This window comes from Anguilla anguilla, chromosome 3, assembly GCF_013347855.1.
Source record: "Anguilla anguilla isolate fAngAng1 chromosome 3, fAngAng1.pri, whole genome shotgun sequence".
Classification (NCBI taxonomy): Eukaryota; Metazoa; Chordata; class Actinopteri; order Anguilliformes; family Anguillidae; genus Anguilla; species Anguilla anguilla.
In genome coordinates this window covers 42,284,804-42,299,454 of record NC_049203.1, presented here as the reverse complement: position 1 = coordinate 42,299,454, position 14,651 = coordinate 42,284,804, and the positions used below count along the sequence as shown (strand labels likewise).

The 14,651-nt window shown below is 42.7% G+C and overlaps 1 protein-coding gene across 2 annotated transcripts; it reads left to right on the top strand.

Annotated features, from left to right (window-relative positions):
- Positions 1 to 175: 175 nt before the first annotated feature.
- On the top strand, positions 176 to 5,489 carry timmdc1 (translocase of inner mitochondrial membrane domain containing 1). 2 transcript variants are annotated; one of them, XM_035407806.1, is made up of 8 exons: positions 176 to 270; positions 1,264 to 1,504; positions 1,685 to 1,850; positions 2,475 to 2,563; positions 2,797 to 2,864; positions 2,978 to 3,056; positions 4,230 to 4,340; positions 4,637 to 5,489. In XM_035407806.1, exons 2-8 carry the CDS (start codon positions 1,278 to 1,280, stop codon positions 4,785 to 4,787), a joined length of 891 nt encoding a protein of 296 aa, XP_035263697.1. In that variant the 5' UTR covers positions 176 to 270; positions 1,264 to 1,277; the 3' UTR covers positions 4,788 to 5,489. The 2 variants fall into 2 exon arrangements, with proteins under 2 accessions (XP_035263697.1, XP_035263698.1); XM_035407807.1 differs by lacking the exon at positions 176 to 270 and adding an exon at positions 299 to 460.
- The last annotated feature ends 9,162 nt before the right edge of the window (positions 5,490 to 14,651 follow it).

The window sequence follows — 14,651 nt, the reverse complement described above, 5'->3', positions numbered from 1 at the left end:
AAACACACCTATTAAGTAAGTATCTATGTTAATGAGAAAATATGTTCTAGTACTTGAATGCTGTCATTTAAATATCTGTAGCCCGAAAGAAGGCCGCTTACAGAAACGAGTTATAATTTTTCGGTCTACTTGTGTTCATGGTCCTCCACCACAAGAGGGTGATGCGAAATTTCAACATGACTTCTGCTCCTACGTTTCTCCAATGTGTTCGGTGTGTTGACATTGCAGCGAGCTGCCTGGAGCCGGTGAAGGGAACCTATATCGAAACAGGTAGCACCGGGACGGTTCACGTTACCCAAACTACATCTGAAATCACACTGTAAACCTAACAAAAATAATAACTGAATAAATGTGTTTTGAAAATATTTACGTTTGCGTCCTATGGTAATGGAATGCATCTGACGAGGTCAAAGGCGGAGCAGATGTGAACGTGCACGTTCTTATCGTTACACAAACACGGGTATGCTTAAATAGTTTGAACTAAAATAACATTAAAATATTAAACACCTACCTTGTAGGTTCGCGATGCCAGTAAACGTTTTCACGGTGCAGTTTTAACGAAGCTCGTTGGCAAGTAAGCAGTTTGGACTGCGGCACAAAACACTGGTCTTATCAATCTTATAATATGGGTTTTATTAAGCTTATAATATGTAATTATGTTCGTGTTATGTTGATAGCTCGCTGCCTAGTATGCCAGAAAATATGGCTCACTTAAGTATAAGGGGATTATTAACTTAATTATTAACTAATTAGTTCTGAATTTAAGACTGTGAGACCCCTTTGTGACATCCGTATTGCACTGCTAAAATAATGAGCAAGTCATGAGATTCGATCCCTAGGTGTGATATTGCTGTCGTAAATGACTGTTGCTTTAGAACATATTGTAAGTGGCTGTGTAAAATGCTGGAAGTTCATGAGGAGAGCTGTGCTTGCCAGAATTTAGTATGTTGAAACACAAAAGTACTTTCAAGGCTCAAATTTTCCTGAAAAATTTAAAGGGGGAATTTATAGTCCAAAACACACATGGCATGTGCTGTTTGATAAATAACAATTTGAAATACTGTTTTCTTAGGCATTTAAAAAACTGAATGGCCCAGGCACTGGGTAGAATACATTTGTTATGGATATATTTGATCATGCAATGAAGTATACACAGTGCAGAAACCACAGTGTTTTTCTGTATGCTTGATTAATGTACTTTCCTTTCCACTACTTAGAAAGATGGCAGTGATTCTGTGCTGACTCCTAGTCACTGTGTTACAGCCCTATGAAACGCAATGCGGTCCGCACAGCCACCAGAATGCTTGCCCCAAGATGGCAGAGTGGATCAGAGCCCGCACAGCATGCTGGGAAGGCTCATCTCTCTCACTGTCCCCCTGGTCCACGCTGCTGAGAGCGCCAACCCCGACACCACCCCAGCACCCACACCCCTCCCCTCGATTGTGGGGAAGCCAGAGCTTGCGGAAACAGGCTGGGACCGCATCCGAGAACTGTTCGATAGAAGGTGAGTACGGGCTGGCCGCGATGCTCTGCTGGATCAGGATCAGGCCCTTTCCTCTTTTCCTTTCTCTGCTTGTGTTGAAGTTCTAACCTCATGTTTTTCAGTTGGCAGTTTCTTGCAAGTCAAATGTGTTTCTGGCTGATGCAGTTGTGCTTGAGTCTCTGTTCTTGGCGTTTCTCTCAGTGAGATGCAACAGTACCCGGAGGAGGTCACTAATGTCGTGAAGAGCGGGCTGATGGCGGCAGTGGTGGGCATGTGCTACGGGGGAATACCCGCGGCTCGCTATGCCAGGCAGAGGTTCATTGAGCAGAGCCAGGCGGAGGTGTACCACAGCCGCGTCGACGCAGTGGTGAGTGTGTGTTACGTGCATGTCCGTGCACGTGAGTACATGTGTGTTCTTGAGGTTGTGTTTGTATGTGTGGGTGCATGCATGCAAGTATACATGCATGAATTTGTGTGCATGTACGTACACTTCTTTCCAAAAGTATGGTAACGGTAGAGTGAATTTTTTTTCTTTTTGCTGTATACTGAATTTGGATTTCAGATCAAAAGATGAATATGAGACAAAAGTACAGGCAATCAGCTTTTATTTCGTAGCATCAAGGCATAGACTCAACACAAAAACAGCTGTTTCTGTAAAAAGGTAAAACATATGTGCATATAAATACCATGAAGTAAAAGCTGATTGTCTGTCTCATATTCATCTTTTGATCTCAAATCCAAATGCCTTAACTATATAAATAAATCACTAATTTCATTCTGCCGTTACCATAGATTTGGAAAGCATTGTACGTATGTATCTGTGTGTTCATGTATGACTGTACATATATTCTTGCGTGTGTGTGTGTGTGTGTGTGTACATGCATGCTCGTGTTTGTTCATCAGCCTGTGTGTGTCAGCTTGTCTGTGGTGATTTGTGTTTGTGTACGTCCGTGCGTTTGTTTTCCCCTCTTACGTGGTCTCCTGTCCCCAGAGGTCGGCTCATAATGCTGCGATCCGAGGGTTTGTGCGGTTTGGCTGGAGGTGGAGCTGGAGGGTGGCGGCCTTCGTCACTTTGTTCAAGTGAGTTTAAATTATAAATGCCGTGATGCAATTGTAAAAGACTACCCTCTCTTGTGTGATGTCAGTACTGACTCCTCTCCCTTGTCTGTGTGATATCAGCACTGACTCCTCTCCCTCATCTGTGTGGTATCAGCACTGACTCCTCCCCCTTATCTGTGATATTGGCACTGACTCCTCCCCCTTATCTGTGTGATTATAGCACTGACTCCTCTCCCTTATCTGTGTGATTATAGCACTGTGAGCACAGGAATGACTGTGTACAGAGACAAGCACGCTCTCAGCCACTATGCAGCTGCTGGGGGTGAGTCTCTTGCGAATGCATGCTAGAGATTCTCAGTCAGCGTATTTTATTGTTGATTAGCGTCTCTGTGCTGAAGTTGATTATTGATCACTGTATTTCCCCGTTTTCTCCAGCCATCACGGGGGGCGTGTTCAGGCTGAACCTGGGGCTTGGAGCTGTGCTCGCGGGGACGACCATCGGAGCGTTCCTGGGGTGAGCAAGGGCTGCGCTGGGCCAGCGTGTGGCTCTGCGTGCGGTCTGTGAAAGAGTGACCTCCCAACAACATGTTTCTGTCCTGTTCTATTGCTGCTGAAGGCTGTCAGTCAACGATTAGGTCCTTCTCTGTCGGGCTGGTGAAAGCGTGTGTGCGGGGTACAAGCGGGGCAGGTCTGGGCCCCATGGGGACAAGTGCGTAAGAATCCCCCCCCTCCCCCCCCACGCAGCCCATGTGGGCTCCCACTGCAGTGCCTGTGTTGCGTGGAGCACCCTGGCAACCAGCTGCTCTCCTTCCTTTGTACCAGATCTGCTCCCTCCCACTGTATTCCCCCCAAAGCACAACATAGGCTGCTTTCTCAGAGACCCTGCCTTCACGTATTGTTCTCTTGCTCACTTTTTCTTTCTCTCTCTTTCTATCTGTCTCTCCCCCCCCCCTCCCTCCCTCCCTCCCTCCCATGTGTCAGTGGGCTCACATGGTCTGTGGGGCAGATGAGGTTCGGGGTCCAGGGTAGCAGCTGTGCTGTTATTTTTATAGGTCTCATTATTCTCCTTTTCCATTTCCTCTACTCTACTCCCCTCCCCACCCCCAGCCATCCATCTGACCCTGTTTCATACCTTTGTGGGGGGGGCATCACAGACCATATTTCCCGCCTCACTACCCAAGCACCTGGATGGTAGCGTGTGCATATGCCCAAATGCACATCCAGGTGTAATTAGGGCAAGCTAAGATCAAACAGCCCCAAAGCAGGCAACTCTCCTGGTTACATCAACATTTCTGCTCAAAGCGGTTTGGGGAATCCTGTTTAATTTTCACATGGGTGTCGTCCTCTTACCTGTGACAGTTTGGGCTGTTTTCCCATGATGCACCCTGGCAGGATTGACCGTAGGCCTGTGGGAAAGGGTTCTGGTCACAGGCAGTTTTATTTTGCTCTGAATTTGAAAATGCCTCCATGGAAACAGAAAAGTGGTAGTAATGTCACCGATTTCATACTGTTGCTCTGCATAAAAACTTGTGTATCAGAGATCACCGGTTCAAATTCGATATAGGGCGTTGCACATTGTACCTTGAGCAATGCCTGTAGAAATTGGTAGTAAGTGAAAATGTCAGCTGTGTATGGTGTTCAGGATGCGTAAAAGATGGAAATCTATGTTACTGTGATGTTAATGCAGGTTGCCAGCGGGGGCCCTGATCATGGCCATGCAGAAGCTGACGGGAGAGACCATTCAAGAGAGAAGGAGGAGGGAACGTAGAGAACTCTACGAGCTGAAGATGGAAGAATGGTATGGCTTTGGATGGCTTCAGGCTTGTTCCGTGCTTCCTCAGACTTTTGGTTAGAATTTGTTCAGTTTAGAAGGTTCAGCTTTCATCCAGTGAAGACCAACATCAGCTAGTCCACTATCACTGCCCTAAGCTGCTTCCTACAACTAAAATGTGAAAACTGGTCTTCGTGTTAAATTTTAATACGCTTAACCATTGTATTCTGTTTCAGGAAATAACACGCTGTCTGTAGTACTCCTTCAGAGTGGATGGTAGTGTTGTTCTAAAAGCTTGCTTTTCCTTCTGACTGTACCCTCAGGAATGCCCGTCTGCAGGTGACAGAGGGGCTCATTGGTGAGATGGTCGCCACCGGGCAGAACCAGGAGTTTGAGTCTGACCTGCAGAAGATCGAGGAGCTGTTGAGTTTGCCCAGGAACGAGGGCGTGGTCAGGGACTCAGACAGCCAGTGACACAGGTGACGACAATGGTTGCCTAAAAACATCATGCACAGAGGTTTCACTGGTGATTTGCTGGTTTTTTTAAATATTGTCTCCGTTCAGTTGAATGGAATCGAACAGAAAGAATGGACTAGGATCACCATTACTGTGGAATATTGGCGGAAAACTGTGAAAATCAGTTTTCCTGGTGTTACGAGCCGGTGGGAGATATGAGGCAGTTCCAGGATGGTCTGATTAGTGCAGAGTTGGGCCACACCCTTTCTTGTTTCCCCTGTATTGCTCCACATCCTCACATCTCATAGAACCTCCACCTCAGGGGACAAACCCCTGCTGTCTCTCTTTTCTCGGCACGCCCCAACAAACAACAGATACCCTTCATTTCAATGGACATTTGTCTGTCTGTCACACGAAACCATCCAATCCAAACCCAGGACCCGAGCCACAGGTGAAAGGTGATGATGGAGAATTGTGGTCCTGCTACAGGGATCAGTCTCAGCTTTGAACGTGTAAATGTCCCAGGTGTTTGTTTCCAGGGCTGTAGACTGAACATGCAGTTGTTATGCTGTGACATTCATGCAATAAATCCCACTGCAGGGCAGTACTGTTCAAATCTGCAAGAGGCCTGTGAGCTGTTGCTGATGTAGGAGTGTGGCTTGTTCTGATATTATCGTATAATTATTGTCTGAATAAATAATTTCTTTTTTTTTTGGATACACAGCTAAGGTAGTTGCATCTGTACTAGTTTACCTGACAGCGTTGTAACTAAGCACAGACAGTATGCTTGTGCGTTTAGGCTGTGTGGAGATGACACCATCTGTATCTTTAGTCTTCTCAGCCAACAGAATTATCTGTATTCTGGTAGAAGACCAGAAGAAGTCATGACTTACAGTAAAGAGTAAGTCAGTGGGCAGCAGTGTAGCACAGTGGGTAAGGAATTGGACTTGTAACCGAAAGGTCATAGGTTTGATTCCTGGGCGCTGTAGTTGTACCCTTGAGCAAGGTACTTAACCTGCATTGCTTCAGTATATATCCAGCTGTATAAATGGGTGTACAATGTAAAATTTGTGTAAGTCGCTCTGGATAAGAGCGTCTGCTAAATGCCTGTAATGTAAATGTAAGTCAACTCAGGGCAGAAATCTGCTTTTGTACAGCTCTTTAAAATTTTAAACTCCATTACATGGCTACACACACTCAGTCAGTGATGTCATTACTGGTATTTTGGCTCAGATATCTATGGAAAAATACCTGCTTTGACATCACTGATTTAGTTGTGCCAGCAGTTCAACCATGTTGAAAATGTCACCCATAGGGGGCGCTGCAACCACAGTTTTCTGCCCTGTGTTGATTTACCCTCTAAAATGGAAGTTGTGTAGAGGATAGGAAATAGGAGTTTTTAGCCTCATGTACATTGGCATTGCAATTTAAAAAATTTTAAAGCACCAAACTGTTGTTTTAGCACATGTTATTAATCATGAAATGTTATTACATTTCTTTTTAAAATTTTACAAACAACTATTTCATCTGCATGTACATTGCCTACAGTCAGAAAAAAACATTGGACTGCTGCTAGCTCAAAGGTCACTGTGGGCTAGTCAGCCTAGTAACCTAGCAGCTCAAACTAGTTTTTCCTCAACCTTCCAGAAATGATGGATGATTCTACACAAGAGTGCGAATAACAGTGGACAGGAAAGCACTTCTGACATGCTAATTTTGAGCTCGATAACATTTGGGACAAAGACATATTTTATTGATTTGGCTCTTTACTCCACATATTTTAGATTTGTAATCAAACAATTCACATGTGCTTGAAGTGCAGTTCCTCAGCTTTTATTAAATTATACATTTTGGTTTTACCATGTAGAAATTACAGAATTTTTATACATAGCACCCCCATTTCAGGGCACCACAATGATTGGTATAAATGGCTTCACAGGTGTTTCTGATTAGTCAGGTGTGTTCAGTTGCTTCCTTAGTGCAGGTATAAGAGAGCTTTCAGTATTTAGTTTTGTCATAGGCCTTTGATTGCCTTTTAACTCTGTTACTGGCATTTGTCAACATGGGGGCTGTGTATAAAAAGTGATGTAATTTCTACATGGTGAAACCAAAGTGTATGAAAATGCCCATAAATAAAAGCTCAGAATGTGTACTTTAACCACATGAGAATTGTTTGATTACAAATCTAAAATTGTGGAGTATAGAGCCAAATCAACAGGGGGAGTCTTTGTCACAAACAGTATGGAGCTCACTGTCCAACAGTGGAACTGTACTGCAGAAATCCAAGTATTATCATCTCATTTGGATGGCAATTTAAGGCTTAGATTGTGAAATCTAGTGGTAGGGGGGCCCTTACTACTATAATCTTCAGTCTGCTTGTATTTTTTCCATAGACTGCGTTGTTGCCCTTCTCGTTGTTTAGTGTTAATCAATTTAACCTTCAGGGTCCAAGTTGAACTATGCGGTTGTTCCCTGCACTTGGACCGGTACTTCTCTCTAGGGGTTTCGTCATACTTGTTCCTGGTTATGGTTATACACTTTGTTGTACGTCGCTCTGGATAAGAGCATCTGCCAAATGCCTGTAATGTAATGTAAAAGTGCTCGTGAAAAATTCTACCCTGCTTGAATTCTCAAAAACATTCCAAAGTCAAGGCTATGAAGGTCATAAAGAATTTAGCCTATGGGTGTATGTTACAGAGAAACTGAAAATGATTAACCAGGAAAAGCACTAGAAGAGTTCATGGGGAAAACTGCAAGTTCAAAGCAAGCTGGGGATGGTTCTTTCCATGCCGTAAAAGACTCGCTTCAGTGAGGGGACATTGCAAGGTGGGTTGAGTGGCAGCCTGTGGACACGAACACAGCTTCTGATTGGCCAGCTAAACTTAAGCTCTCAATGAAATGTATTAAACATGCTTAGAACTTAACTCAATAACTTAAATTTTCTTCTTTATGCCTTTCAAACCTGCTGTTTCTAGGTGATCCAACATGCAGTTATATAGCAAGACATGGTTTTTCATCATTGAAAAGTGACTTTGTTTGTGATAATGCAAGTCACAAGTTCTTGTTTAGATTTCCACAGTGGATATCCACAACTTGCCAGTAAATGAAAAAAGGAAATCTTCAACTTTGGGAAGAAAGAATATCTGTGTACAATGCATTTTCCAAATAGGGTATTTGGGCTTGGGTGCACCATTAGTGTACATGCGTATGCACGGTTCACAGGCTGGCAAGATTTGACACTACATTTGCGGCACAGACACACTAATACAGCCCTGCTGGAGGGGAAATGGCACTCCCAAGAGGACTACGAAGGAACTGAAGCCTCAAAATCTCGCCAACCTTTGTCCATTCGTACCTGATATTGAAACCTTCTGGAATTAAGCCATAGTTCTACACCTAATGCTGGATAAATACACCTTTTTATGAATGGTAAATATATACACAATTGTTGACATATTAAACATTCCCATATCTGGTTGACATGGGCATAAACAAAGGAAAATATCAATGTGTCTATATACATAGTAATCTGACTCCTGGTCAGATGACAAGCAAGAAGGAATGAGGAATTATATAGAATAATATCATTTGAACTACAACAGTAAACATAATAGCAGATGCTAATATTAGCTAGTTGTTCACCACAGAAGTTAAAGTTAATTCAAATAAAAACAACTGTATGTACATGTATTCTGGACTCAAAAGTAAAAGAGGAGGATAGGGGTGACGACATCCTTTGGGTTATGGAGTGGCAAAGCTGACCTTGCATATCTGTGCTCTAGCATTTATGTGCAAACCAAGTATTAGCCAGAGCTGCATGGATCCATCAATGTGTCAATGCACATTTACACCTGCAGACATTGATAGAATAGGCTTTATGCACATTAAAAGGCTGATGATGTCTTTCTCAGACTGCCTGATACTGAGGGAGGAGTCAAGTTCATAGACAAGTCGGTGAACTTATGATAAATGATTCATTTTGAAAAAATCTTTTCACTAATAACAGTTGGCAGCCAAAAAGCACAGATATTTATTTGATTGTCAGTACTCTGAATACCCCGACCTTGGGAAGGGTGCTTAAAACCTCTTCGCACAAAGCTGCCAATATTCTGGGATGTGTCTGTTGAGAAACGTGTGGGTTTATTATTGCGTGAACCAAGGTGAACCAGAGGCTGTCTGTACACCTCCCTCCATTTTCCTGAAAGACAGGAACACTAATTGTCAGCCCCCAGGTCACAATCACCCACGCCCCACTGCCGCAGGTAATGGATTACTGCCCGCAGAGGTGTGTGTGGATTTGTACTGAAAAGACGAACCTCTGATTCGTATTAGAGATTGCCTTTTGAGAAACGGCAGAAAGACTCTGAAGCAAGACCCAGCCTGCTGGAACCCACAAATTACACTCTCCCTTCGGGAACAAGTGACCCCACCCATTACCTGGGGCTGTGGGGTGTGGGTGTGACAGGCAACCTTAAAAACCGTTCCATTGTTTCTTTAAGTCCAATCCCTGATTACAATCACAAATTCATATTTTCAGCGCAAATTATTACGCACACAACTCGTTGTGAAAAGAATATTACTGCACAAATTAATACACACCTGAGTGTAAAAAGAATGTAGAATTGTAACAGGTCTAATTATTAATTCTCCTGCAGTGCACAGTGCGCACTCACATTGTTAAAAATGCGGCAGTCGCGTTGTAACTTTCCATGTCATTTCAAATTCCACCACTAGGCGGCAAAAGAGATTGAATTGTTCTTTCTTTCACTCTGCAGAATGTGATCAGAGCAAGTTCCAACGAACCTTCCCTAAGAATAAATATTGGATCTGAATATTAAAATGGCGTATTTGTGTAAGATAAGTACACACACTACATTAAGCTCCTATTTTACCTCAAAGTGGTAGGTCATATGCTTCAAGAATGTGAAAACTGGATTTTCCAGTATTCAGCAACAACATTCTCTGTTATGGAAAATTTGTTGGGCTTAATTGCCCTGAGCACAAAATATTCCCCTTGAGTTAATATATATTTATGTCCTTTCAGAGACATATTTTTGGTTATGTGTGCCCAGATAAAATACTTTTAAACTCTCAAAAAATGTGTTATTGTTCCCCTAATGAAATATGTTACAGTTGAATGATAAGCCCTACATCGTGGGAGTAAGTGGTGGTAACTAATGGTTACCACATGTTTCTGGAAGCTTTACTCTGAGAAGAGATGAGGAGGGTGTGTCACAGCGCTGGCTCCCTCCGCCTCCTGCGTTCAGGGCTCGGCCAGGCCTGGTAGACGCCAGCGAGCGCGTTCCAAACGCAGGCAGGTCCTGTTCGGCGGCCCTTGTGTTCGTTCTGCACGCAGGTGACTGCGTCCAGGCCCTGCGGGATAAACGGTGCGCACGTTTGTTGCGACGGTGGCCACGTGCGGTCCCCAGCCAGCCCTGCAGGATGTCGACATGCACGCCCGGTGCACTCGAGCGTGATTGCCAAGCGTGCTTGCATAAAAAGCTTCCAGGAACAGAACCTCTGCCCTTCGCCAGAGATCAGATGACTTGAGGTCACACGGAGCGCCCAGGCAGTCGCTGGATCAAAGACGCATTGTGCAGCCGCCAGACGCTTTTATTGACAGATGCTGTGCGGGCAGGGCCGCTCACAGACACCGGGGACGGCAGAACAGGGGCGACATCATTACCTCAGAGTTCTCAGAAGGCTGTGGGAATCTTTACAGGTTACCGCACAGGTGACCCAGAAATTCACAGCAACTGCAGTACAACTGTATTTAGATGTGCTCAGCAGTATTCAAACGTGCTGCAGAGGGCAGGCATCTGTGTAGTGCCAGACAAGGTCACAAATGAAAAACATTCTGTAAGACAAAGGAATATCCAGCCAGTCTGACATATGCACCAAAAGCTGGCCATATGCAGCTAATGCAGAACATATTTCTGTAAAGCTGATACTATTTAGTTACAATAAGGCATGCCTTTCAGTTAAAGCTGAACACACTCAAATACAGCCACACATATTCAGCTAGGACAAACCTAAGCCCTAAAATGAGGTGTATTCAGTTCACCAGGCCCTGTTCACGTTCAGCAGCGTGTATTCAGGTAAATTCAAACATATTCAGTTAAAATGAGAGATGATTCCGTGCAAACATTCAGTAAAAGATGGGTATATTCATTTGCAAACTGAGCACATTCTGTTCCAAATAGAGGTATTTGGGATAGGTCCTGCTGTGTTTGTCTGCACCCTGTTGTGCACAAGTGAGAACTGAAACCTTTAATATTGCTGTACATTATTTATTTGGTTTACAGTAACCCTTATGACAGGGAACTCGCAACATATTCATTCAGCATCCCATTTAACCTATGGAGATTGCGGTCAATTGTACGGTGCAGCACCTCCCTCAATGGTACGGTATTGGCCTATTTTCAAGGGCTTTATTGTCTCATTTTTCCCTTACTTTCATTGAGAAGATTATACTCCTCATTACAGGATGAAAACAGCAACCACGTCAGAATACGGGGAAATCACTGTGCTGTGTGTTATTTACAGAGCTAGGTAATGTCTGACAGCCATGTTAATTTTATCTACTGACACTCCTTATAGCTTATACCTGTATTTTTCATTATTTTACCATTTTCATAATAATAATAATAATAATAATAATAATAATGGTTATTATTATTATTATTAGTCTAGAGCTCTGTACTACAGCATTTTGAAACTACTACTAGTACTGCTAATAATAATAATCTTTATATGTGCTGTATAGCACTTACCACACAGCACTGTAATAAAAATACAAATAAAAGACAATCTGTCTCAGCCTTCCCTGCCCAGTCTGACCAATCAGAGTCGGGAAAAACTGGAGACGTACAATAATCTGAACACACTGTTTCCTTTCGCTGTGATCTCTGTAATAAGGCTGTTAGAAAGGGAAGATACTGGGAGATGGAAAAAGTTTCCACTGGGATTAAAAAGATGACAGGTTTAATTTCTTACAGGATGTAGAACTGTCTTTGATGGAATTTGAAACAGCTGAAAACAGACTTGCTGTGGAGCCTGATGCCAGGCTTGGCATGCTGTGAAGGTGAAATTGCATTGCCATTGCAACTACCCAAATATAGGCCAACGTTATTTATTTATTTATTTATTTATTCATTTATTCTTCTATTCATCTTTTCAGTAATTTATTTGGATACCACTATTGGTTTAAGAGCACAGAAATATATTAACGTCACATATGTGGCTTTAATTTTTCATCATCTTATCCGTCGATGGGTGCAAAGAAAGAAAGAAAAGAGATGAAAGAGTTGTGAGGTAGTTGGCAATTGGTTTTTAAAAACAATTCATTGATGTGTTTTCCTTTCAACGCCACCCACTGCTAGTGCACCTGCCAAATAGTGACAACCACAGACAGGGGACATTACAAATTTGTTATGAATTCAGTATCACCACAGCAATCAGAGAACAGCCTGTACACCAGCAAATTACAATGCTACAGCATCCAGTATCACCATACCTGAGACATGGCTCACATCAGTAAGTTATGTTAACAGTGTCTAACAGTAACTTCAGCATCTCAATTCAAAAAACTTATCCATGTACTCCACATTTTCAAAGCAGGTTTGACCACAGCACAAGTCAGGGCAGGGACCAGAAACTTGGTAGCATGCCATTTTTGTGTTTTATTGTGTTAGTATATGCGGGTTTGTTTTTATTTCAGTAGGTTTAGTAAAGGGCACATATCCTTAACGGAAAACAAAATAAAAACTGGAAGACAATGAAGTAGCTAATCTCAATGTTGATTATTGCAATCCAGGATACATTTTTCAAATAACTTTGTCTGTACTTCATACTTTATAAACAACCCATGTAATCCCTACAGTAAGGGACTCATGTTGATACTTGTGCTTTTCATATTTGTCTGTATGTGGTTTAATGGTATAATTTAAAATGTGGTTTAATTTATTGAATCATGCAGGACTATCTATCTGCCTGCATTTCCATTTCAGTGTTTCTGTCAGCCCTACAAATTTACTTCCACTGATTTATATATATATATATATTTTTTTTTTTTTTTTTTTTTTTTTTGCATAGTTAGTATTTGTATGTGTTGTTTTTGGTGGTGAATGGTGAATGTGCTGCCTTTAGCACAGTTTATGTGTAGTTGTAATGATCCTTCTGCTGCATTCTCCTGCCCTCTGATTGGCTCAGTGTTTAAATGGTCTTCCTGGGTAGACCATCAACGTTCTACATGTGTGGTAGAATCAGAGAGGATGGCTGAAAACAATGTCCTCTCACAACCAACTGGCAGACCACTCCTCGGGGATTTTCAAAGTCAGACTTCCTCGGTGAGGCATTGTGGCATTTTCAGTTGACTACAGGCCCAATACAGTATCACACTACTAGTAGGGACATTCGCTCTGGTTTCTGGAGGTTTCTGTTTCACAGTAGTACTCAAGCACCTGAAATACAATGTACATGCTTTTGTCCTGATTGAACCAGTGTATAACCTTGTTAGGAGAGTTGTAGCAGAGGATTGGTTTGAAAGTGAAGGCTTTGGCTTGAAAATGAAGCGGAGTTGGCTTAAAATTGAGAGGGGAATTTATTATTTATTTAGCTCATTTACTGGATAGTGGAGACTGCTGGGTAACTTCTCCAAGAAGTTGGGCCACAGTTGGATTACTCTCTCCTCCTGAGTGAATGCTCAGTGAAATTTGCTTCTCTGTATGTAATGCACACCCATAACTTCAGAAGAGTCACACTGCCTCATCTGAGGGAGGGGTGTGAGCAGGGTATTACATTATTGTTCCTGGCATTTAGCAAATGCTTATTCAGAGGGACTGTAACGTTTTTATTTACATAGTATCCATTTATACAGTACAGTTGGATATATTCTTAAGCAACTCAGAATTTCCATGGAGTAATGGCCCTACCTGGGAATAAAACATGCAACTTTTGGGTTACAGACTGAATTCCCTATCCATAATAAACTGCTGCCCTAATGGAAAGGCCTCAAATGCCAGGTGGCTGACGCATAATGGATAAAGGGATGTGGAACATTACTTCACCCAGTAGCACACACAGTGAAACATATGTGGGTGTTTCACATGAAACTATACTGTACATTCATGGGCCACTGTATTAGGTACAACTATCTTGTACTGGGTATGACTCCTGTTTGCCTCCAGGACATCTTGAATTATTTGGAGCATGGACTGGTGCTAGAAACATTCCTAAGGGATTTTGGCCCCTGCTGACTCTATAGAAACGCGCAGTTCCCACAGGTTTTTCAGCCACACATTCATGCTGTGAACCTCCTGTTCTACCTTATCCCAATGTGGCCCTATTGGATGGAGATCTGGGGGCTGTGCAGGTAATTGGAGTAAACTGAAGTTACTGTCTTGTTTGCAGAACCACCATGAGCTGAAGCATGCTTTGTGACATGGCACATTATCCTGCTGGAAGTATTCATTTGTTAAAGGGTAGACTGTGGCCATAAAGGGATGCATGGTCAGCAGCAATGCTTAGGTATGCCGTGTCTTTCAAATTATGCTCAATATGTATTAAGTAGCCTAACGTGTGCCAAGAAAAAATTCTCCTCACCATTATACTACCCTACGAGCCTGTGCCATTGACACAAGGCAGGATGGATTCATGAATTCATGCTCTTTACTCCAAATTCTGACTCTACCGTCTGCATGCTGCAAAAAAAAAAATTTGAGATTTTTCTGATTTAGCAATGTATTCCAATGTTCAGGTCACCCAGTTTTGTTAATCATGTGCCCATTGTAGCCTCATCTTCTTGTTTGTAACTCACATTAGGGGATCTTTTGTTGCAGTAGTCTGTTTGCTTCAAAGTTCAAGGCTTTGTGCGTTCAGAGA

Coding starts and splice junctions, on each gene's coding strand:
- timmdc1 (XM_035407806.1), top strand. CDS start 1,278: ATGCGGTCCGCACAGCCACCAGAATGCTTGCCCCAAGATGGCAGAGTG. Junction 1,505..1,684: donor CGAGAACTGTTCGATAGAAG/GTGAGTACGGGC, acceptor CGTTTCTCTCAG/TGAGATGCAACAGTACCCGG. Junction 3,057..4,229: donor ACCATCGGAGCGTTCCTGGG/GTGAGCAAGGGC, acceptor ATGTTAATGCAG/GTTGCCAGCGGGGGCCCTGA.